Source organism: Lithobates pipiens, unplaced genomic scaffold (genome assembly GCF_037356315.1).
Source record: "Lithobates pipiens isolate NorthernLeopardFrog02 unplaced genomic scaffold, aLitPip1_a1.2 Scaffold_23, whole genome shotgun sequence".
NCBI classification, from domain to species: domain Eukaryota; kingdom Metazoa; phylum Chordata; class Amphibia; order Anura; family Ranidae; genus Lithobates; species Lithobates pipiens.
The window spans coordinates 291925522-291951656 of record NW_027507785.1 but is presented as its reverse complement, the minus strand read 5'-3'; the positions used below and the strand labels follow the sequence as shown (position 1 = coordinate 291951656).

General features: G+C 43.3%; 1 protein-coding gene across 3 annotated transcripts in view; it reads right to left on the bottom strand.

Annotated features, from left to right (window-relative positions):
* Window positions 1–9269: 9269 nt before the first annotated feature.
* Window positions 9270–26135, bottom strand: part of SYDE2 (synapse defective Rho GTPase homolog 2) — an 87656-nt gene continuing 70790 nt past the window's right edge. For 2 of the 3 annotated variants that reach the window (XM_077450322.1, XM_077450324.1), the window contains 3 exons: window positions 16892–17073; window positions 15366–15597; window positions 9270–10649 (listed from right to left, as the gene is read on the bottom strand). In XM_077450322.1, the coding sequence (XP_077306448.1) occupies window positions 10183–10649; window positions 15366–15597; window positions 16892–17073 (881 nt within the window). In that variant the 3' untranslated portion in view covers window positions 9270–10182. Of the gene's footprint in view, window positions 10650–14995; window positions 15036–15365; window positions 15598–16891; window positions 17074–26135 lie in introns of all 3 variants that reach the window. The other variant, XM_077450323.1, reaches the window with a different exon arrangement.

Here is a 26135-nt window from a genome sequence, read left to right as displayed (position 1 = left end):
CCACAGGACACATATCCTGTGTTATAATACAGTGTGGTGTGAATATACCTAAGGCTGACCATACATGTCTCAAATTTTGGATGATTTCTACAGAATCGGCTGCATTTTGAGCCATGTGGGGCCCTGTCATTACCACCTGGCTCCACAAAAGTCGATTGTTTTCCATCCAGCAACTTCAGTTTGTCTAAGCCCCTGTACACACGGTCAGACATTTCCACAACCAAATCCGTCGGATTTTGTCCGAAACTGTTGCATACACACGGTCGGACAAAGTTGGCGAAAAAATCCAATCTTTCAGAACGTGATGACGTAATTTCATTACGATGGGACTACGTTCAGGTTAGTAGCCAATAGCTTTGATGTAGGAATTTGATCTGAGCATGCGTGGCACTTGGTCCGATCAAAATTCTCTACACATGATCGGAGTATGTCTGATCGGCCCAGTTGGTCGGGAAATATTTCCAACATGTTGGAAAATTGGGTCCGACGGATATTCCAACAGAATCAGTTGGATTATCCGACGTCACGGTCCGATAGGACACATTCCGACAGATTCTCCAACCGTGTGTACAAGGGCTAACAGAGACTACATGCTATCATATTGGTATTCAGGCTCTGGATGGTGCTGTGGCTAGTTTTGTCCAGTATCTGTTTACTAATGCTAGCAGCATGAGGATTACAAATAATAACGGTGATTGGGGTAGTGAAGTTCCACTTTAATTGGCTTCACAGAATTAAAGAATACTTGTAGCAGCTGAGTGGACTTTTCCACAGCAAAAACACTTTCTGGATGAGATTAGAACTGTACTAACTGACTTAAAGGGGTTGTAAAGGTAAAAGTTTTCTAAAAGATCTGACAGTGCCGGCGCGCCCCCCCCCCCCCCCGTTTTACTTACCTGACCCCTCAAAAGTCCCACGTTCGCCTCCAACATCCTCTTCTCCGCTCAGCCTGGCCACTTCTTGGCTGGAGTGGATGGATTGAAAGCAGCGCGGCCATTGGCTCGCACTGCTGTCAATCACATCCAATGACGCGGCACGCCGGGGGCGGGGCCGAGTGATACAGTGAGCGGCTATAGCTGCCGGCTGTATCACGGGAACGCACACGCAAGTACTTCTCACCATGCGACGGAGCTCGCATGAACGTGAGACGTAATTGCGGGGGGAAGCCGAGACAGCCACCAAGGGACCCCAGAAGAGCAGGTTCGGGGTCCCTCTGTGCAAAACGAGCTGCACAGTGGAGGAAAGTATAAAGTATGTTTGTTTGTTTTTTTCTTTAAATCCCTTTACAACCACTTTAATGAAGAAGTATAGGCAAAGTTTTTTTTTGGCTGTAATTCTCCTGTGGATCAAAGGAGTGCAGGTCGTTCTGCACTTCTCTAACCCATTTTCAACAGTAAGCGGGCTAAAGCCTGCTGTTAACTGACGTCACTCAGCTGGTCCAGGCTCTGAAAAGATCCTAAGGCTGGATTCACACTTATGCATTTTTAGTGCTTTTTGCATTTTGCAGATTTGCACTACAGAATGTGTTCCATAGGAAACCATGTTAAATGGACTGTGGTGCAAATCTGCAAAATGCACTAAAACTGCATAGGTGTGAATCCAGCCTTACACCATATGGTTGGGAGCCACCCAGATGTCAGCCCTTCTGGAGCTCAGCACTGGAGGGGAGAGCAAGGAACCACTGACTGACAGTCACAACTCTCTACTCAGAGCGGAGGGGGGAGAACATAGTGATCAACGGTGTTTGATCGCTCGGTTCTCACTACAGAGGCAGCAGGGGACAGATACATCAGATCGATGCTGCATTCACCTAGATGAGTAGAAATTTTGGTTTGGTTTTGTAAATCCCGAACTTCTTTTTAATATACACAAACGCAATATAACACACACACACAAAAAAAGAACAACAAATCAAATATTTTATATATTAACAGTTTACCAGATTGTGTTGTAACAGTTGTGTAATACAAGAAAAAAACATAATATATATTTTATATTTATATATAAATTACATGATGTAGAAAATACAAATTTTGAAGCATTTAATAACAGAACTTTTTACATGTCAATAAGCAAGACTGAGTTCACATTGGGTTGTGTAAACAATTTTACATAAAAAAAAAAAAAAAAAAAGGAAGAAGAAGGTGGGGGAGTATGTAACATGTGAGTAAAATAAGAATAATACAGACAGGCGTGTGTATGTTACAGGTGCAAAATACTTCCATTTTATTTATAAAACAGCACTGGCTGCCTTAAAAAAATAACCATATTGCATTGAATACAAAAATAGAACTTGGTGCTGTATAGTAAAAATATCTGTACCTCATCACCGCACGTTCCGAGCATCTGAGAGACTAAATCTCCTACCTCAGTCAAAAAAATTCCCAGAACTTTCTGCTGCTGTCTAGTACAGCAAAGGTGGTTGGCAGCTGGCAGGCTTGGGCTATGCTCTAGTATACATGAGCCAGCGCCAACCACTTTCCCAGAAGCTCACAGTAACCAGCACTGTCTTTAGTGTAAAGCATCTAGAATCCGGCACTGCAGGAAGCAGGAATATCCTATAAATACAAGTGGGGAATTGTACTGTTTAGCAGGGTCCAGACTTTCCTAAAGGGTTAACCCATCCAAACTTCACATTTCAAGTACATCTAAACCCAAGGACAAGAATATAATATATTGCAGCTTACTAATCCTTAGATGTGGTGGCTGCATTCATTTTCTTTTCTTCACACTAAGGACATTTTCTGCAATTACAGAAACATTTTACTTGTTGATTCAGATGAAATTTCCTGGGTAGTGAACTGATATTTTCAACAATGTTATCAGTTTCCAAGCAATGTTCTGTGAACCACATACAAAATCACTCCTCTCTATGTAATACAGGAGAGAGGGAGAGATTTGTAATATAATCAGGAGAGCAGCCCAGGGTGGCAACAATGCCCCTCCATAGACCCAGCATGGTGAGGGAGCATTGTCACCCTAGGGCAGGAAGGGCGATACTGGCAGCATCACAAAAGGGAAACTAAAAGGAAAAAGACTGAGAAAAGAAAAACACATGCAGCCACCATATTGAAGGACAAGTGTGCATATTACATGTTTCCTCATTGGTTTAGATACACTTTCAGTTTTGGGTAGATGCCAGAGCGTTAAAATTTTTACCCTTCCAACATTTTTTTTTTTTAATTTAGGTTAGAGAGGAGAAGAATTGGAATCCCTGTCAGGTTTCCATTACTACCCAGGTCTCGGATAGTGACTCTCTCCCTAACTTGCTGTCCCGATGACAATTGTTTTACCAGACAGGAAGTGTGAGGTGAACCTACAACAGAGACATTGAGGTTGATTTCCTAAAGACAAACAGGCTGTGCACTTTGCAAATAAAGTTGCACCTCTGCAAGTACAATTGAGCTCAGTAAATGAGGGGAAATGTCACTTTGCAAAGAATACCCAATCACATGCAAAAAGAAAAAAAAAAAAAAGTTGTTTTTGCTTGCACATGATTGGATGATGGAAAATCAGCAGAGCTTCCCCATCATTTACTAAGGTCAGGAGCAACTACACTTGCAAAGTGCTCAGGCTCTTTGCCTTTAGTAAATCAACCCCACAGATGGCAATAAAAGCTTAAAAGGATACGTTCACCTTTTAGAAAAGAAATACTACACGTTTTTGCCTGGCCCTATAGACCTGTCAGTATATGTGTGTACCCGTACATTCCGTATGGGCAGGCAGATACCGTGACAGGAAGAAAATCAATGATATATCATGGTGCTCCACAGTGCCATGGTACTTCATTGTGTAGTGGGCAGCGGCTGCAGCACTAGGGACAGGTTTTACATGTTCCACCCTAAAAACGTATGTAACATGTTCCAAAGGATCAACTTATCCTTTATTGGGGTTTTAGCATTCCTCTATTTAAAAAAAAAAATAAAATATATTGATTTGTGTCAGTATTACTGTTGGAGAGTTGCCATCACCTCTTTAGTGGTAAATCATTGCAACAAAGACAGGGAGTGAGGGGCAATCTGCCCAACAAGGCCTTGGATTGCAGTTAAAACCTGACGGGGGTTCTAGCCAAGAAAGAAAAAGAAAAAAAAAAAAGAAAAAACATTTGGCCGAGCATGCACTTCCGGTCACTTGCGGAATCTTATGTCTGTGAGGGTCTCTGCATCTGAGCTCAACTCACCAACTGATGCAGAATAGAGCCCTTAGGCCCCCCCATTCACATCTAGCGATTTGGGATTGCGAGTTGAAGCGGCGAGATTCTGCCCGCGTTTCCAGAGCGCAATAAAATTTCAGCAGCAAAACACGTGTAAAAAAACAAGTCTGGTTCAGAACACGCAGAAAAAAAACCACAAACCTGAACGTGTGTTTGTTCCTGCTACGTGATATGTGAACGGGGCCTAAGCAGACAGTATAAATCATTTACAGGTCAAACCATACAGATATAAAAAAAACAGGAGCCAAAAAGGTCATAAAGCAAACCTATAAACCATGAAAAAAACGTGATCTCTTACATGTTGAGATCTTTATTCATCCAGGCCGCCCATGTGTATGAGGCCATAATGGTCTGCAAGGGCTTCTATCCATTCTAGACCCATTCATGTTCATAACCGTTTACCTATATAAAATTCTTCTTGCGTTTCTCTAGCTCCGCTTTCAATCCCAGAATGATTCATTTCTGGATGTACGTGTTAAATACTGACGCAGAATTTCCTATGTTAATTGTATGCATTTTTACTGAGATCAACCCAGCTGTGTGAATGGGGCCATTTATATGCTGCATTCAAATCTGTAAACAATTATACCCTCTACGGATCAGAAAGCAGCCCGTCTTACGTCTGTGTGCATGAGCCCTAAGAGGTGGGATTTTGTTCATGGTATACAATTCCCACAGCAGAGGTAAGGGGAAGACTCCATGGTGGTGGGGGGGCGCAAAGAACTCACTCCCGATATGCCAGAAAGAGACAAGAGGCCAGCAGGTGCATCAGGCCACCGACATCCACCCATATCAAGTTTAGGTGGATTGACCCTTTAAATAGACCCTTTGTCTACACACACAGTTGAGCTCAGCCACTTTGTGATCACAGTATGGCTTGTAAATGACTAGGAAGACGTCACAGTGCTAAAGACATCGAGCACAAAGTGGCTCCGCCCCTCCAAATTCACAGCCCGCCATCTAACTATCCATCAACAAAATAATCACTTCACCTGTGAGCGGGGGGACAATTCTGTCTTCATTTGAAATACACGGACCTGCCAGACACTTCAAGGATTCACTGCAAAGTCCAACGTGTCAGCTAAATTGGATTGCACCTTTAAAATATTTACAAATATAAAATATTTTTTTTTAAAACATTAAACGATATTTAAAGATTTCTATGTACACACACACACACACACACATATATATATACTCATTAAATAGCCACTTGAATTATGTTGTCGAATACTTGGAGTGATTCTCTCTCTTTGTGTAATATATAATTTTTTTTTTTTAAGCCATCAAAAAGGTACTGTAAAAAGATGGCAGATCTTATAATTGGAAGGGTTATATGTACAATTATATTGCATATCCTTGTGTGTTGCATATAACATTTTAGCATAGATTAGCTCAGCATTGCAGAGTTGGGGATCAGGGTGCTGTATCTCAGTATACATAAAACAGGAGTAACTTTGAACTGCCATATTATAGGAAAGACGGAAATGTGCATCCTAACAGAATTCAAACAGCCATTCAAGTCACCTGGATATCCTTAAAGTGTTAATTCACCTTCACCAAAAAAAAATAAATGAAAAGTTAAACTGTTAAACTAACTCCATACACCCACCTCACTGTACTTACTTCCCATGATGCCGAGCGGTCAGTGCTCCCACAGCTGGCCCAACGGTCTGGGAATTTGAAATCTCTACTCTTCCTTCCAGGACAGACCAGAGCAATTCACTGTGTAGGAACTGACCAATCAGAAATCAATCTGGTCTATCCCGGAACCACTGCAGAGAAGAGCAGGAATTTAAAATCCCTGGGCTGCTGCTCCGGCTACAGTGACCAGGGGGTGGGGGGGGGGGGGGGGGTGGGGTGCGGGCTTTAGGGAGGGTGTAGAGCGTTACTTCACCTTATTGGTGAACACTTTAAAGCTGAACTCACAGGCAGATATTAAAGGCACAAATTATTATTGCAGCTCTGTAATCATTAATACATCATGAAGCGTAAGCAGTGCCAGGACCAGAATTGGGATCAGTATGAGCTGCTTGCAAATCCCTGTATAGCAGAGCTCAGGCTAGGAAAGGTAAAAACAGCACAAGGAAGCAATCAGTTGTGCTGTGGGAACAGGAAAGGTGCTAACAGTAAGAGAGAGCAGAGTGACAGAGAGGAATTGTTCAGTCTATTGCATTTGTCACAGTACAGTTACAGGCCAGGAGAGGGAGAAAACCGTGTTAACTGCAGCAGGGAAATAAATGATGTCTTCTGCTCTGTAGGACAGGGCTGTGCTGTGCCGTGTGGCAGAGCTGGGTAAATTTCAGAAGTGGATGGACAGAAATACAAATTCTACAGGTAAACCAGCTCACGTATATGGATTGGCCATCAATGAATCTCTGTGACATCACTGGTTCCACACATGCAACACGCTGCGCAGACAAAATCAACAAAAACTTCTGTCTTCATGTTGTGAAATGACAGGAGGTCCTTGAAGGATCAGTCCACGCAAAATTAATCGGTTTGCAGCCAAAGCTTACATGTTTCTTTATCTGCTCCCTGATGTCAAGTCCCCAGGTTTGCCCCATATAAATAGGTACTTATTCTCACTAAGGCAGCCCATAGATGAACCAAATTCTCTCTCCTTCTGCCACAGGTAGAAAGGAAGGAAAGAAAAAATACTGAATGTGTTGATGAGGGGGGGAGGGGGTGGGGGTGCCTCCTGCATCACTATTGTGTTCTGCCAGCAGGGGGAGTCACGTGAAGCCTTCCCAGCCAACAGGACATGATTACTGCTAGCAGCTATAACCGCTGGCAGCAATCGCATGCTAAAAATCGAACATGCTGGTTGTAGCAAAATCAATCGGTGGATAGATTTAAGTACAATCAGCCTGCCCATACATGGATTTCTATGCATGTATGGCCAGCTTAAAGAATAAGATTCTTCTCTGCTGCAGCAACAGGAAGGAGGCTACAAGAGGAAAAAAGGGAGCAGCAGGGAAATCTCAACACAGACACCCACAGGGGGGAAATAAAAAAAAAAGGAGTGTTATAACTAGTTTGCATATGCTTAAAAGAAATTTGTTTGGGCGGACCGACTTCTAAAGACTCCTCCACATATCAGAGCTGATGTCTGCTGTGTGATTTAGATCATCTATAGACCGAAGTGTGCTAATAGTAATACAGCTGTAAGAATACACTGTGTAGCAGCTACAAGTCTTTCTGTTTATTTCCTCTGGCACTTTGAAGCTAGCTACAGAGGATCTTTGTGTAATGGACTACAATGTTTCTATGCAGCTACCGGCTGCTAATGTGCCATAATTATCATCATCAGCTTCATTGGAAACTATGTGTAAGTATTGAAGATGGCAATTTTGTTGCTAGCTCCAAATGCTGCAAAAAAAAAAAGTCAATTCACTCAGCACAGTTCTGCTCTGACAGAAAAGCCGAAACTGTAAGAGTGGTGACCCCCTAAACACTGATACATGTTCTGATGGTCTGCCCTTTACATGTCACATATATGATGCAGTGTTTTTCTAACCACCAATTCTAATCGCTGCACTAAGACTGACTGTACACAGTGTGAATTTCTGGTTGCAAGAAAGAAATGTGCACAGTTCCCCCATCAACACACACAGAGCTGACAGGGGTATCCCCTCCTCCTCCTGGTGGGGGCGCAAGTCATCGCAAACACGTAGGTCAGTTCACTCTTTGGGTGCTGCCGTGTTCACGTCCAGAGACTCACTCAGCAGGGAAAAAAGGATAAGGAGAACAGACCTCTGCACCTTTTAAGGCAAGTCAGCAATAGAAGCAAGTACATTGCCCTCCTATGTACCCTTTAACAGAAATCCCATTGCAAAGGGTGGGACCGCCTCACCATGGAAGCTGCAGGTAGGCCAAAAGTGGGAATTTTGGGGTTGACATCATAATATTCTTTACTAGGAAGCCATTTGGATATCTTCACACTTCAACATTTTGTGCATTATATTAAAAATAATAACCCTGCTGGCTACCCTCTTTGGTAAAGCTTCCACCAGAAAGCAACTTCATGGTAATGAATAGTAACACAGGCAAAACACAAAACAACCCCCCCCCCCCCCCCCCCCAAAATGCAGAGGTGTGAATATAGCCTTAATGTAAAATCAGCATTTATCTAGAACTGAGATCCGTTACACTTTTAAGGACATCCCATAGGCACTCTAAAAGGGAAAACATGTATAAAAATAGCATAGTAGTTATTGCATTAAAGACCTTTTGTAACTATTCTGTGTGAATCTGAAAAAAAGAAGCCCTTTCAGACTGGAGATCTCATGCACACAGACCGTATCACAGCTTGCGGCCTTAAGTTTTGTGTATATGTATGACTATTCCTACTTTACGTAAACTTGTAGTGTTTATAAAGCATACCCAAAAAGATAAAAAGGAACTTAAAGAAGAACCCTGGTAACCAAAATCAATGCCAATAATAAAGATACAAAAATGACTGCAGCTCCGTATTCAATACTACATTACTAAAGCCAAACTCGGGGCACAAAGAAACTTACCAGCATGTAATCAGTTATACATTTAGTTCTCCCCCCCTTCATTGTCAGCTTCCCAACTTTCCTCTACATTAACTACCTCCCTAGCCCGCTGTATAGAAGGGGGGCAGCGCCTGTGCTCCCTGCATTATGAGCCCCCACTGCTTCCCACCAAATCTTCTACATGTAAAGTAGAATATCTAAGAAAGTCAGTGTGGCAGGGGTGGCATTTTAGGAACACATTATGCGATTGAACGCTAGTAAGTTTTTAGGCCCAGAGTTCAGCCCTAAATGTATTTTCTTTTTCTCAATACAAGCAGTGTAAGTGCCTGAATTTCATTTGGTATCAGCCTCTTGCAATCCTTGTACAGAACTTTAGACTGGGGGGAAAAAAAAATAGCACGCAATGCCAGTCAGTTTTGTTGCAGTGCCCATGGGCTAAGGAACATGCTAATAAAAGGATGGGGGCAGACTGACCGAGAGAGGAGCTCATCAGTCTGCTGCTTCTACTTTTACTGTGCATGCAGAGGCTGGGGTGGAGAGGAGACCTGAAAATGTTATCAAACTGCAGCAAAGAAAAATATGGTCTCCTGCCCGGCCAAACAGGGCAGGAGACCATATTGGAGTTCGGCTTTATTGTTAACCGACCACTAATGTAAGCACAATCTCTGACCCAATCATGTATTGGTAGCGATCTCAATGCTCTGCAGTACCTTAGTTGTGATATCAGTCAGCCTAATGTAATGGAGGGGAATAGACATTGCTGACTGTCAGTTCTTTGACTACCTGCTGCTGCTAGACAAGACTACAAGCTGCTGCTAATACATGGAACAAAAAGGGGAAATCTGGTGGTATTCGGTGATTTTTTTTTTTTCCTTTTCAAATAGCTCCTTTCGTTTTAAAACTATATCTTAGTTCGGAGTTCTTCCTTATGTCCAATAAAGTACATTTTTTTTACAATGATTTCCTAATTTAGGGTATAAATAACAGGCACTTATACTTTTCTTCTGTTTTTTTTTTTCATTCATTATGCAAGTATCATAAAAGTTTGACGTGGCAGAACAAAACAGTGAAACTAGTACTGTCGCAAACAGGTCCCATTAGATTAGCACTTAGTGTTAGAAAGGTTTATTATGAGAGAGAAGTCAGTATTTTCCATTCCACTGGCAGACCAGCAGCCACGGCAGCGTGCATCAGACCTGACAGCGGAGGGACATTTAAATAACCCAACAAACCGTGATGCAGTCATCACTGAGTCGGCAGCTGATATTTTCCTCTAAGAGGATACGTACCATAGAATTGTTTATTTCCTGGAAATCCTGCCATGCACATGACAGGAAGCATGGAGACAGACTTATTTCTTAAATGCCATCGCAGCAGAATGCTGTACAGGCATAGACCCTCATGGGGTTAAAGGAGGACCATTCTTCTAATGAGAAGAGATAATAGCAGAACAGCGAGCAGAGAGGATTAGAAGGTGACGTTCAGCCGATTCTTGCTCAGCTCTCTCTCCAGGTTTCCTATCAGGGTGTCTATGCTCTCCTGCAGATCCTGGAGGTTAACGTCCTGTTCCTCAAACACTCCTGCACCGACTCCTACCACAGAGTCCACCGATGCTTCTTTGGCTGTGGTGTGCTCACTTGATTCTTCTGTCCGGACGCAGGTGTCCGGGAGTTGGGGGCTTTCCGATGGGACGTCTGCATAGTCAGCTTCCTCTCTGGGGGACAATAAGTAGTTTCCTTGGCAGCTGCTCCAGTCTCCTGCATAGCGATTGCTGGAAGGGCTGTCCAGGCGGGCCGCCCTTGGCCTCAGGACTCTGGAGCCGTCCGAGGTGTTTAAATTAAGCATCTGTGGCCGTGGCTTCTTCCTTCGCAAGCACGGCTGGGACTCTGCTTGTATGCTGTTTGGTGTGGGATGTTTGGGAGATTCACTCTTTACTGTAAAAGAATGTAAATTGATATGTTTAAAACCAATTAAAAACAAAATTTCACCATACATGCTAACTGAGCAGCTTACAGGGCATGTTTTCCCAAAACTGATGATTTTTCAGTTCTGGGTAGAGTTTGATGAACTGAATCACCCTCCAGCTTCAAAGATCATTTGGATTATCCATTTGAGAGGCTCCACGGAGAGTTGTGTTGGGTGAATTGCATTTGAAAAGCCAAGAACAAAAAGGAGACAAGTCAGTGCTGGATTGCAAAAGGAATATAAAAGGCCACGATTCAACCCACCACTGTTCACCCATAACTGAAATATCAGTTCATTCTTTTCAAGCAAAATCACAATCATGCTTATAGAATTATTATTTTTTTTCTATGTGTACAAGGCACTATGTTTGTTTGAAAGCAAATGTTCTGAATGGTTATTACTTAGCGACAACCAAAGTGCACCTGTTCTGTATCAATAACCACAATGCTGGTAAAGAAAAGAAGAATGCTGTACTTCACTTTCACAATGATGCAATTTTAGTAAACCCTAAAGGGTTAGTTCACCTTTACCAAAACACTGCCTATGTAGGAAGGCGTGGCTGTAGATAAAAACAAACTGCAGCTCTGCATAAAGTGGGATATTACCCTTGCTATAGATGAGGGTCTTCAGCAAGCCTGACTGAAAAACTTCCAGACACAGCATCATCCAGTCCTGCCTTGTTGCTAGAACACTCCCAGCCATTACTGCTCACCCACATCACACAGACGCGAGCTCTCTTAAACCCCCACATGTGTGGTCCTCTATCACCTCTGTCACAGCATCGCTGAGCTCAGAGCTGCTGTCACACTGGGGAGAGAGAGTGCATGTGAGGGGCTTTGAATCAGCTGAGAGTCTTAGCAGCATTCTAGCAACAAGGCAGGACATCTCTGGGAGTTTTTCCCCCAGGCTTGCGGAGGTAAGTAAATGGCCTACGCTCATAGCAAGGGCATTATTTAACTTTGGTCAGAGCTGCACAGTTACTTGCACAGGCAGTTTTTGGTAAAGGCGAACTAATCCTTTCAAACTTTCATGCATGAGGCTTCTCTAGTCATGTGAGCCTCTTTACAGTTTTGCTGCTGGTGATTTGACAAGTGTGACACGCTAAGCTGTCATTGGGCACCTGTGACACTAAAAACTCTTCTGCAACTTAAAAGAAGTCAAATCCCAAGAGGTCACAACTTGTCAGAAGGAAGTGAGGCTTAAAGTGGTTGTAAAACTTTTACAACCACTTTATACTACAGGCAAGCCTATACTTAGTCTTACCTGTAGCTACACTGGATATCTCCTAAACCTGCACGGTTTAGGAGATATCCCTGTATTTGCTTAAGTGTGCATGTGTCGATGACGTCGGCACATGCAAACTGAAGCAATGCGTTGCTTTGGTTGTATTGTGCCGTTAGCAGCAGGAGTGACGTCATCGCGGCTCCGACCAATGTGGCTGGAGCCACAATACCGGGAAGCAACTCCTCGGAGAGATGTCGGCCGCCGGGGCGGTGAACGAGGACCGCTGTGGGGGGCTTCAATCTCAGGAAAGTAATTCAGAGCTCATTATGCCTTTGTCTTGCAGGTTTTTTTTTTTTACATTTTTTAAAAAGGGTTTACAACCACTTTAAAAGTATATGTAAACCCAGTAACTAAATTTTAGTACAAGCTTTAACATAGTAATGTGATTTAGAAAGCGATTTTCAATCGTTTAAAATAAAACCTGGTGATTTCACCACAAAGGTCCTTATTCAGGCACTTCCTGTTATGGGGTGACAATCCCCTTTCCCATCCTCCACTCTGCTCCTACATTGTAACCCTGTCACATGCACTCCAAGTGGGCATGCCAACACATATTGCACAGCGCAGTTCACTGTTGTCACTGCTGGGGTCCAGGGTAATGATCAGCAGGTAGACAGAAGTGGCCAGCAGCACCGAGATGCAAAAAATCCCAACTGTCATAAAACAAATATTTACACAGGAACCTTTGTATGAATTTTCAGCAGCTGTAGGGATTTCTTTGTACAGCACAGGACTACTTTAACTGTGATTATCATCACCCATCTAAATTACCTAAAAACTTCATAATTTAAAAAAAAAAAAAAAAAAAAAAAGAAGAACAAGAGGACACCATTTTTCTCCCTTTCAGCAACATATAATTTTTGACAAGGCTACAGGTGCACTTTATATTTTTGCTTGTTTAGTTCAAATTATTAGTATTAAAATTTAGAGTGTTAACTTTTAAAGTGTTAATTAACTATTGACCCGAATATAAAACTTAATATAGCTGCTAATTATTACACTACCCCAGGTGAAATAGGTTGTTATCTGAAACAAGTATATACAGATTACAGCTTTACATGTTAAACAAAGATACATTAACGAAAAAAAAAGCTCACACACATCCTGGCATAGGTGGGACCCTTCTCTCCCGATCACACGACTTTTCATGTGTGTGTACTCGCAGTAACCTTTTTGCAGCGTTTGCAAAACCGTATTAAAAAAAAAAAAAAGTGGGACTCGGTAGGAAATGGCGGCAGAGCGGGGCAGGGCACAGCTTTAGAACATCAGTCAAATGTCATGGGATGTTCCATCTCTGCTCCATTAAGAGTGGTGAAGTGAACTGTAGCAGGTTTGATTGGATTATCACAACTATTAGAAATCTAAAAGGATATCAGCTGGTCCTAAAGTGGTTCTAAAGGCAGAATGTTTTTTTACGTTAATGCATTCTCTGCGTTAAAAGAGTAAAAAAAAAAAAAAAAAAAAAAAAAAAATTAACCCCCCACCCCTTATACTTACCTAAGCCGTTTTTGATTGGGAGAGCTGTGCTCCGCAGCAGCCGATCTCTCTATCCTCACTGGACAGAGGGAGCAATGGGAATGCAGAGAGCGGGGGGGGGGGGCAAGGCCGAGCTGTGCTCTGTGTCAATGGAGTGGCTCGGGATTGAGCTTGTATGAGTGCACCCATAGCAAGTGGCTTGCTATGGATGCCCTCAGCAGAGGGGAGGAGCCAGGAGCCTTGGCTGAAGATCCAAGAGGAGGAGGATTGGGGCTGCTCTGTAATAAAAAACAGTGCACAGAGCAGGTAGGTATGACATGTTTGCTATTTTAAAAAAATTGGTTTACAATGACTTAAAGCGGGATTCCACCCTAAAGTGGAACCTCCGCTGATCGGAACCCCCCCCCCCCCCCTCCGGGGGCACAACTGACACCTTTCAGGGGGGAGGGGGGTGGAGATACCCCACTTCCGGGCATAGACGGGAGTCTACGCCATTTCCTGCCCTGCCGCGCTGTCTGCTGGGACACACACGGGTCCCAGTGACAGCGCGGAGATTTCCTATTGCGCGGCTCGCGCATGCGCAGTAGGGAACCGGGAAGTGAAGCCGATTCGCTTTACTTCCTGATTCCCTCACCTCGAATGGCGGCGGCAGCAGCCGAGGCCCGAGCGGTCGATCGGCCTCGGCTGCCGGCATCGCTGGAACCCAGGACAGGTGAGTGTCCATTTATTAAAAGTCAGCAGCTGTAGTATTTATAGCTGCTGGCTTTTAATATTTTTTTTTTGGGCGGAATCCCTCTTTAAGTGAACCTGAACTCACAAAGTAAATATATACTTTTTTTATAGGAGACATTTGAAAAGGGTAATTTTTTACTAAGCAGTACACTGAAAAATGTATCCACTGTCTGGAATTCCTCCTGAAAATAGCACTTAACTGGTATAAGCAGTGTGCAGTGTCCTGTGTTTACAGCCTCATAGCTGTATATCTGCAGTGTGAGATCTAAGGCACTGATATCTCTGGAGATTTGGAGCCAAATTTGATGATGTCACAATTGTGCTGATCACTGTTGGGAGGCCCTGACATGAAAAAGCAAAGCTCTGCCTCTATCAGGATGGCTGTCTCCACACAGACACCATGCAAAACAAGACAGGGTAAGTCCGTAATGAGGAAAGATCCCTCCGCGGAGATCATAGGCATTAGTGGGGACTGATCTTTTGCCTTTCGGCTGCCTACATGCCTACTGGTACCTTGAGCTTGCAACCACCTACACTAGCCAAGAAAGAAGTGCTGTATGAAAAGCACTAGGCTTTCTGCTGGAATGAAGCATTAGAATGTTAGAAAACAAACAGAAAATAAATTGAATCCATTGTTACAGGCAGCGAGGTAACTCTTCTCAACCGAGTCCCTGTCATTTCACATCCTCATTGAGAGAAGCATCCGCTACAGTTAGGTAGACACTGCGCAGAGCCAAAATATGTAAATAAGACATGCTCCGCATCCAACACCATGCTCACTGCACACGGATACGCCACTTCACTCACATTACAGACCAGTTACCTGCGTCACGGCTGCAAAATACCTCCGTTGTGTCATCTGCCTATGGCAAACAGTACACAGTGCTTTATCCCTTCACACCTTTGTGATCATATTTTGAATAAGACATCTCTATACTTAGGAGGCACTTGGGATTTTCTGTAATTCATGCACAAGGCTAGAAGAACAGATCTGGGATTCAGAGGGAACCCCCACTAAAAGCAGTGTTACATAGTTTTAAGGATGGTAATTAGATCTAATGGCTTTAAACAAGAATCTGGCGACTAGCAAGGTTAATACATAACCTAGACAGCTTCCAAAAAAAAATAAGAGTAATTATATTAGCAAAAGGCATAAACAAAAAAACTGTTTGTGTGAGGCCAAAACAGCATACCTGGCCATAACTGCAGTAAGTAATGAAGGACTTCAATGTGTTTTTTGAAATCCAAGGCACTGGCAAGCTCTTCCGAGTCAATGAACACCCGGTTATTGTGATTGGACGTTTCCTGTCTCTGACTCAGGAGGACCGGTCCAAAGCAGACAGCCAGGTTCTGGCAGGTCATCTTGTTCACTTCGTGATAAGAGGCAACCAGCTTCAAGTGATCAAGCAGCATCTTCAAGGTTGCCTGAAAGACAAATATAAAAACGGTGAGAGCAGTCCCATGTACTCTTCAGGATATAAAATGCACACAACTGAAGAAAACAATAAGGCCCCTTTCACATGGGCGCCTCCATGGAACGGATTCCACTTGCTCAGCGGGGGAAATCGCTCTACTGATCCCCACTGAGCAGGCGGATGACAGGTCCTGTCTGCTCCGCTGAGCGGACACAGTCCCTATGGGGAAATCTGATGGAATCTGACCACCTGTTTTCATCCAATCCGCCAGACAGATGGAAAATAGGACCAGGCAGGATCGAATCAGATAATGGCGGATGTCAGTGGACATGGGTCGACTAACATCCGCCGCTCCATAGGGGAGACTGGATACTGACCGTGACAAATTACAACAGAAATGTTAAACTTTTTTTTTTTTTTTTTTGGTGAAACAAAGCGGTAGTAAACTGCGGCTGTTAAGAAAAAACAAACACACATGTAAGAAATTGCATAATTTGCTAGTATGCTTCGCATACTAGCACACTATGAAATACTTCCCTTAAAACAAAGCCTTCCAGCGGTGTGCTGTCACTCCTGAGAGGGCCAACATGGTCCCCTGGTCTTTATGCCTGGTTCGCGTACTCCGGCTATGCGATTGGCCGGAGCTACGATGATGTCACTCCTGCACAACTCAGAACGCCAGCACTGACATCCCACATGCTCTCACGATGGCATCTTCACCTGTTCTTCTTCCTGGTTCTGAATCTATGGCCTTCTTGACTGGCCAGGCAATGATGGTGTAACTACCGTGCATGAGTGGGAATTCATTCATGTGGGCAGATTCTGAAATTACACCCTGAAGTGTGCATGCAAAGCTCAGTGTACATTTTTAAGAGGATTGCAAACAGGCAGTTAAGAAGCTCTCATTACAGAAGAGATATAGTATGCTGCCTCTGACAACTAATCTTAGGGGATTTTGACATTTGATGCCACTGCTGTGCTGCTCACCGATCTCTTTGCTGGAAGTTCTGACATGGGGAAGCAAAGCCCTGCACCTCTACCAATATAGGACTGCTTTCACAGAGAGACAGTGCAAAACAAAGCATGGTAAGTCAGTAATGGAGAAAAGATCAGCTGCAGAGAGAGAGACTCCACAACCAATACTGGTGACTAGTCCTTTGCCATCTGCCTGCCTTTTTTTGGACACAACTTCCAGAGTGCAGTTCCTCTTTAATCTAGATGTCAGAAACATTTTATGATCTGGGCTGGATGTAGTGTTGGAGAATTTTTGTATACCACTCAGTAGTAGCGATAGCAGTACTCACTCTCTCCACATCAGGCAGCCAGTTCAGGAGCTCCACTGTGTGCTCGGAGTCCCGCAGGTCGTTTTCACAGCCGTTCCCAGACATCTTTAGCGGTTTCTCTGCCATGGCATGTAGAACAGCTTCGTACAGCTGCTTGGTTATCAGTGGAGAAGGGAGCTCTCTCAGGTAATCCTTTAATACACCTACAAAACAACAAGAGGCAGAAACGCATGAATAGTTATAACAGAGTAACTTGGTGCATAGATTTACTATAGAATAGTATAGATGTACACAGTACAACAAAAATCGGTAAACTTCTCAAACTCCACTCAAAATGGACAACCCAGTTAAATGCCAGTGGTAGATTCACTTACCATCATTTATACCACATAAACCTGAGCTGTGTTTAGGAGAATCTGAGGCTCAAAAGAGCCAAAAAAAATAAACAAAATTTCCCTTCATAAGACATCATTATCCACTCAGTAAATTAGACAGGCTCTGGCTGAGGTCATGTCAGGGCGTTCAAAGTACAAATCCTGCAAGCCAAAATTACAGTCTGCTGTCAGGCAGTATTTCACTATAACAGTCTGTGATTTCTGACAGAGGAATCGACAAACCCAAAAGTTTACCCAAGGTGGAAAGATACCAGTAGAATATCACTTCTAATACTAGGTAGCGCAAAAAACTCACACCACCCCAAACTGATATTTTAGTTTTGAGTGGGCACTGGTGGTTTGAATTACCCAGAATCGTATATATCTCTCTTAAAGACTTCAGTAGTAAAAACTTATCTTGCAGTAGTTTGCGTCTCACCAAGTATACAATATTGTTATCACTCTCTTGCTGAGACATCACACAATATCTGCATTCTACACTATAGCCAAAAGTTGAGAACGACACAAATATTAGCCACTTGTTTACTGGGCACTTATACACCTTCCTGCCCAGGCCAATTTTCAGCTTTCAGCGCTGTCGCACTTTGAATGACAATTGTGTGGTCATGCAACACTATATCCAAACTATTCTTTTTTTTTTTTCACACAAATAAAGTTTCCTTCTGGTGGCATTTAATCACCGCTGGGTTTTTTTTTTTTTTTTTTAATTTTAGTGCTAAAAGAAACAAAAAAAAAAAAAAAAAAAAAGGCAGAAAATTTTGAAAAAATGAAATAAAATAACCAAAAGAAAAAAAAAAAAATTTTTTTTTTCATAGTTTGTTATAAGATTTTGCAAACAGGTCATTTTCCACCTTCACTGATGTGCACTGATGAGGTGGCACTGATGAGCCGGCACAGAGGCGACACTGATGGACACTGGTAGGCAGCACTGATAGGTGAAACTAATTGGCAGCACTGGTGGGCAATGATTGGCACAGATTGGGACTGATGTCTCTGTAACAGAAGCCGGTTGTCGGCCTCCGCCTTTTCTCCTCGTGCCGATCGTGAGGAGAAAAAAATGGCAATAACCAGTTTCCATTTACTGCACTTCCATGATCAGCAGCCATTGGCTGACAGCTGATCATATGGTAAAGAGTGCTGTGATTGGCCCTTCATCTTGCTCTGTGACTGCCGAGTCCAAAAGGGGCGCACGAGCAGCGCAATCATTTGAGGACTTCTATGGATGCTTTCCCTGCACTAAAAATCTCAAGCTGTAGCCGTAAGAATGTTATGAAGAGTTATCAGATGAATTGCAAAGTTCTTCTTTTCCATGAAAATTAACTTAATCCCATAAAAAACATTTCCACTGCATTTGTGAAGAAGGCTTCAGGGCGCCCAAGAAAGTCCAGCAAGTGCCAGAACCGTCGCCTACTGTTGATTCAGCTGCAGGTTCAGAGAACCACCAGTGCAGAGCTTGCTCAGGAATGGCAGCAGGCAGGTGTGAGTACATTCGCACACACAGTGAGGAGAAGACTTTTGGAGGATGGCCTGGTGTCAAGAAGAGCAGCAAAGAAGCCACTTCGCTCCAGGAAAAATAGCAGGGACAGACTGATATTCTGCAAAAGGTACAGGGATTGGATTGGTGAGGACTGGGGGTAGTCATTTTCTCTGATGATTCCCCTTTCCAATTGTTTGGGGCATCTGGAAAAAACCTTGTCCGGAGAAGAAAAAAAAGGTGAGCGCTACCATCAGTCCCTGTTTCATGCCAACAGTAATGCATCCTGAGACCATTCATGTGTGGGGTTCCTTCTCAGCCAAGGGAGCGGGCTCACTCACAATTTGCCTAAGATCACAGCCATGAATCAAAATTGGTACAAAAACCATCCTCCAAGAGCAACTTCTCCCAACCATTCAAGAACAGTTTGGTGAGGAACAATACCTTTCCAGCATGATGGAGCACACTGCCATAAGGCAAAAGTGATAAGAGGTTGGGGAACAAAACATCAAAATGTTAGGTCCATGGCCAGGAAACTCCCCAGACCTTAATCCCATTGAGATCTTCTGGTCAAGCCTCAAGAGGCAGGTGAACCAAAAAAAAAAAAAAAACACAAATTCTGACAATTTGGCCCAGAAGTTGATTGACAGCACACCAGGGCGAATTGCAGAGTTCTTAAAAAAGAAGAAGGGTCAACACTGCAGATATTGACTCTTTGCATAAACTACATGTAATTTTCAATAAAAGCCTTCGACGCTTATGAAATGTTTGTAATTATACTTCAGTATATCATAGAGCTGCACGATTAATCGTTAAAAAAAAAAAAAATCTCGATTCACAACCCCCCCCCCTTACGATCTCTTCCGCTGAGAGTAGGCGATTCTTTCATATAAACAAGTGGAGAGATTATCTGCTCACTCAGCTGTCAAAAGAAAGCATCCTGGGCAATCTGACAAGTGTAAAACTTGAAACATTGTAACTAACTCTTAAAGCGGAGGTCCACCCTAAAATGGACCTCCGCTCATCGGAATCCCCCCCCCCTCCGGCGCCACAATCGGCACCTTTCAGGGGGGAGGGGGGTGCAGTTACCTGGATAATCCAGCTAACTGCACCCACTTCCGGGCTAGCTCTCTGCGGAAAGGGGCGTACGTTACGCCCCTTTCCGCAAGCGCCCGCCCCCTTCAGCAAGTGCCCCGCTGCCTGCTGGGAAACACACAGCTCCCAGAGGCAGCGGGGACCGTCCGGATTGCGCCGCGCGGCTCGCGCATGCGCAGTAGGGAACCGGGAAATGAAGCCGAAAGGCTCCATTTCCTGATTCCCATACCGTGGATGGCGGCGGCAGGACCCGATAGACGAGCGAGCGATCGGCTTCGGGTGCCGACATCGCGGGCGCGCTGGACAGGTAAGTGTCACTATTTAAAAGTCAGCAGCTGCAGTATTTGTAGCTGCTGGCTTTTAAAAAAAAAAAAAAAAAAACGCGGAGTCCCGGTGGACTCCCGCTTTAATTCTTAGATCAAAGGCAAAGAAGTAAACAAATAATCTGGGCAGTCTGCCAAGCTGTCAACCACTGTAAATGCAGGAAGTTTAACCACTTAAAGTCTAACATGTTTGTTATTAAAAAAAAAAGGGGGGGGGGCTTTAATATCACTTTAAATCTGTGAATAGTCAAAAGGAAAAATAAAAACAACTGTTTAATCAACATTGTGGCCAATACACCCCAGCCATACAGCACATCTGTGCACACTATAGCCTGGACCTTGGCCAGCCCCCAGCCTGTGGCTGGACAATGAAGGGGCAGCAATAGAACATTGATTGTAAAATAGGTACTCCTGCGCTAAAAGGAATCTGTAGATGCAATATAATATATAGGTGCTGCATACACCGTGAGGACCAAACTCGTGCCCAAATGTATAAATATTCAAAAGAGTAGGTGGTGTTGCATGATTTCTACAAGCAATGGAGCACCAACAGGTAAGATCACTGAGCATTCCTCCCCCTCTGTACTTCTACTTTGAAGATATGGATAAAATGTAATGATGATGAAGAAGAAGATGAAGATGAAGAAGAAGATGAAGATGAAGATGAAGATGAAGATGAAGATGAAGATGAAGATGAAGATGAAGATGAAGATGAAGATGAAGATGAAGATGAAGATGAAGATGAAGAAGGACATCTGCTAGTTCTCTATACTCATAAAAAGTACCTACTGCTAGACAGAGTTAAAAAAACAAAAGATAGGTTCCCCAAATACTCCCATGACCTGGACACTCGATGTCCTCAGGCACCTGCCGATCATCAGTAAACAACACAGAATAGGGATCTGCCTGTGTAAATAATGCAGATCACCATTCTGACAGAGAGGAAGGGATGGGTAATGTGTTCCTGCAAAGCAGGGACTAGAATGCATCTCCTCCCCTAGTAAAAGTAGCACACATAGTAGAGCTGCACGATTCTGGCCAAAATGAGAATCACGATTTCTTTGCTTAGAATAAAAAGATCAGGATCACGATTCTTGCGATGTAAAATCTTTCACATTATACAAAAAAAAAAAAAGGGGCTAACTTTACTGGTTAGTTTGTTTGATTGTTTTTTAATTCGTTAAAGTAATTTTTAAAAAAAAAAATTGCATTTGAAAGACCACTGCACAAATACAGTGTGACATAAAATATTGCAATAACCACCATTTTATTCTCTCGTGTTTCTACTGAAAAAATATATAATTTTTGCTGGTAATTTTCTAGCAAAGGAAAAAAAAAGAAAAAGGAAGATTTTTAACTTGAAACCAACAAATGTCAGAAAAAGGTTTAGTGTTTAAGTGGTTAAACTTTTTTCACTTACACAAAGTCTATTCCATTGACAAACTGTTACAATGTTTAGTGCTCATGCACACAGACATTTTAAAAAACTGGCTGCAAAGCTAGCTCTGACAACTGGAAAAATCGGCGTTAAAGCGGGGTTCCACCCTAAAGTGGAACCTCCGCTGATCGGATCCCTCCCCCCCTCCGGTGTCACAATTGGCACCTTTCAGGGGGGTGGAGATACCTGTCAAAGACAGGTATTTACACCCACTTCCGGGCATAGACTCCCGTGGGAGTCTACGCCATTTCCTGCCCTGCCGCGCTGTCTGCTGGAACACACACGGGTCTCAGAGACAGCGCGGAGAATTCCTATTGCGCTGCGCGACTCGCGCATGCGCAGTAGGGAACCGGGAAGTGAAGCCGTTTCGCTTCACTTCCTGATTCCCTCACCTAGAATGGTGGCGGCAGCAGCCGAGGGTCGATCGATCGATCGATCGGCCTCGGCTGCCGGCATCGCTGGAACCCGGGACAGGTGAGTGTCCATTTATTAAAAGTCAGCAGCTGTAGTATTTATAGCTGCTGGCTTTTAATAATTTTTTTTTTTGGTGGAATCCCTCTTTAAAAACTCGATTTTTACTGTGTTTTGCATTGGCGTTTTTGCGCATTAGCGTTAAGTAGCGTTTTTTAAAGAAACACATCTCTTGGCTATAGCACTCCCAAATTTCCCACAATGCCACAGAAAACAAAGAAAACATGTTACGCGTTTATGCGCGTTTTTACAGCTCTAGCTCCGCGCCATGGAACGCACTGGTTCTGGGTTTTTTTTAAAGCTTAAAAACGCCTATGCCATTTGCAGCTCAAAAACGCCTAGGTGGGCATGAAGCCGTAGACTAACATGGATAGACGTTTTTAAGCTGCAAAAAAAGCTCAAAAAAGCGGCTGTAAAAACGTCCGTGTGCATGAGGCCTTATACTTAAGTTCAACTGATAATTGTCAGACTGCCCAGATTTTTCCTTCCTTTCTTTTGAAGGCTGTGGCTTCAGAAGAGCAGAGAGAATTCTTTGCATAGAAAGAATTGTGAAACACTTTAGTCAAGATTGCGATAACAATTCTTGACAATTGTGTAGCTCTAACTGGTTAGGCGCACGTTTAACCCTTTAATCGACCCTAGATGTTTAACCCCTTCCCAGACAGTGTCAATACAGTGATCAGTGCTAAAAATATGCACTGTCACTGTACTAATAAGTGTCACAGGTTCCCAAAAAGTGTCGAAAGTATCACTGAACGATTGTCTGCTGTAATATCGCAGTCCTGCTATAAGTTGATGATCGTTGCCATTACTAGCAAGTTTATAGACACTAGAACGTTACTGTAAACCAATCAATATATGGTTACTGATTGCCAAATACATATTATTGTTTATATCTTTCTTTTCAAAATTGGTCTTTTATTTGTTTATAGCGCAAAAAATAAATGCAGTGGCGATCAAATACCACCAAAAGAAAGCTCTATTTGTGGGGGGGGGGGGGGGGATTGACAAATTTTTATTTGGGTACAGCGTTGCATTACCACGCAATTGTCACTTAAACAACCAATGCAAAAAGCGGCCTGGTCATGAAGGGTCTAAATCTTCCGGAGATCAAAGTGATTAATATACATGTTAAATTTCTCCAACACATATTAGGATTTTATACATTAAGCTGACCACTTAAATATGTGCACCGAGAAAGAAAGTATAAGGTTCCTAATAAAATCTCATGTGCAGCTCACTGAGAAAATAACATGAAGAAATGTGAGACATCGATCTATCTGAAGGGTAAAGTCCATTGGTCAGTTTTGTTTTGAAAGCAGAATTCCTCGACGGACCGCAATGTGTTCCCACTGTCACGCAAATGGCTCGCAACTCCCTGGAGTATTTTACACAAGTATGTGACGGTGAAAAATTCTTCCACATGTCATGTTGTGACACGAGTAAAGAACTCAAGACAACACTGAGACCATGCTTGACCTCCCCATACAGTCTGCGCTGGTATTATCCCAGCGATTGTCTTCTGCACTGAAAATACATCAGCAGGGAACCTCGGCTCGCTTGTCTCGTGTGATGACGGATTGCTCTGCATCAGACTACTCAGGCCCCGCTAACCTCTCCAAATAAGGAATCAGCATTTCAGACTCTACTGCAACTTTACCGTGGGAGCAGGAGGGGGAAATGTTGGAGGAAAGAACCTGGATTCATTTAAAAGGCATGTTTCACATTTCTTGGGCTCTCTGCTTCACACTGGAAGATTTACTAGGCAAAAATGTGCAAATTCCAAACTCTGGAACATAGTTTACACAAAAAAAAAAAAACACAGCAAATTCAAATCACAAATATTCAATTACCATGACTGGGGTCATATTTTATACAGCCATAATTTTAAGAATTGAAATATGTATTCTGCATTGAAATATGCATAATGGGTTACATTTTAAACTTAACTCCAGTCTTCCCTTCAGGGCCGGGATCACACTTGTGCGATGGCAGACATCACATGTAATTCGCAGCGCACTGCTGTTCCCATTACATGTGATGTCTGTGCGGTGCGATATCAGCCATACAGATAGTATGACTGATATCGCACAGCATTCGGTCCAAACATGCACAGGACCCTTTTTTCTGTTCGGACCAGAATCGGGTCGCATGTGTGTTCACACATATGCGATGCGATTCATGTCCGAACGGTCAGTTCGCAGTGCGATACGCGAGCTGAAATGATGGTGTCAACATATAATGACACTCCCCAGCAGTTCGCATATGGCAGTGTGAACTGGTGTGTGTGTCGGGTGCGATGCGGGAACCCGCAGTGGATTCGCAGGGTTCTCGCATCGCAATAGTGTGAAGAGGCCCCAATTCATGCAGTTGTACAGGCTCCTCTCCTATATTGGAGTTGTCTACTCTGATTTCACTGCACACTTTGAGCTACAATCAACAGCTCCACTTTTTCTAGACCAGCCTCCTGAATTACATTACAATAAACCTCAACTGCAGGTAGATATATAAAAAAAACAAAAAAAAAAAACAAAAAAAAAACCAGTAATGTCTTTATTAAAGATGTGATTGAATGTGTTTCTGTAATCCTCAGTACAGAAGCACTCACAATAGAGCAGGAAGAGGTAGGACTCTGAACTAATCAGGGCTTCTTGCACCCCGTTTGTGGGTACCCAAGGCGACATAACAGAATTAGTTCATTGAGTTTCTGCACCTTAAGTTTTTGTTCAGCGGCTGTGTAGGTCCTTGAATTTCTTAACTTTACAAATTAATGTTAAAAATTTTATAGAAAAATTTAAAAAGGGAACACCCTACAACCTCCCCATAACATGCTTTAGAGGGAGAGGTTTGGGGTGTAAATCTGAGCCACGGCTGGCGTTATACATTGACTGCAGTGTAGTTTGCCGGGAGACCCAGCTTAATACTGCCTGGCATAGGAGCCTGGGTCACAACATAGGGGACGCACAATTACAAAGCCTTTGGAAAGCAAGGGTGGTGCTTGTGGTGTCATTGTGATCCTTTCCTCTTTTTCCATGAATTTGATGATTGAATACATGGCGCTATTTTAAGTGGATACGTGTAAGTGTACATCTGTTTTTACAAATAAACATTTTGATACACTTTTACACTATGGGCGGTTGCTTGCGGTTTCCTCCATACATGTTCAAGAATTGCTTGCCAGTCTGATGTGGTCTGCTATGTGTCGGGAGCTTGCCTTCTGAAGGCTGAATTTTTCCATCCAACTCTGGGCTGGTGGATCTCCCTATCAACTGTCTGGGAGTGCCGAATATGACTGGGGTGATTTCTCATAGATGTGTGGTTGACTCAATACATACCAGTATACAGAGAGTCCACACCTGGTAAGCGTGCTGACCCCACATTATGGTGGTGGATTCACACAGTGATGGTGAAGTTTGATTATATTTAGACACCTTTCACACTGGGGCGTTTTTCAGGCGCTTTAGCGTTAAAAAAAGCGCCTGTAAAGCGCTTGAAAGAAGTCTCATCTGCAGTCCCAATGTGAAAGCCCAAGTGCTTTAAGAGCCCTTTCACAATGTCAGCGCCCAAAAAAAAGCTTGTAAAGCGCCGCTTAAACTAGCAGAGCTTTACCAGCGTTTTTCAAGTGTTATTGGGGCGCTTTTAACCCCTGCTAAATAAAGGGTTAAAAGCGCCCTTAAACGCTGCTGCCAATAGCGCTTTTCAGGCATTTTACAGGTGCTTCCCAATGATTTCAATGGAAAGGGGTGCTTTAGGAGCGTTGTATTCACGGCTCCAAAAGTGCTGCAAAGAAGCTGCTTGCAGGATTTTTTTTGACACCCTGCCAGCGCAGCGCCTCAGTGTGAAAGCACTCTGGCTTTTACATTGGGATTGCAGTTGCGGCTTCTTTCAGTCGCTTTTTTTTTTTAAATGCTAAAGCCCCTGAAAAATGCCCCAGTATGAAAGGGATCTCAATGTGAAAGCACTCTGGCTTTTACATTGGGATTGCAGTTGCAGCTTCTTTCAAGCACTTTTTTTAACGCTAAAGCGCCCGAAAAATGCCCCAGTGTGAAAGGGGTCTTAGTCTCTTCAC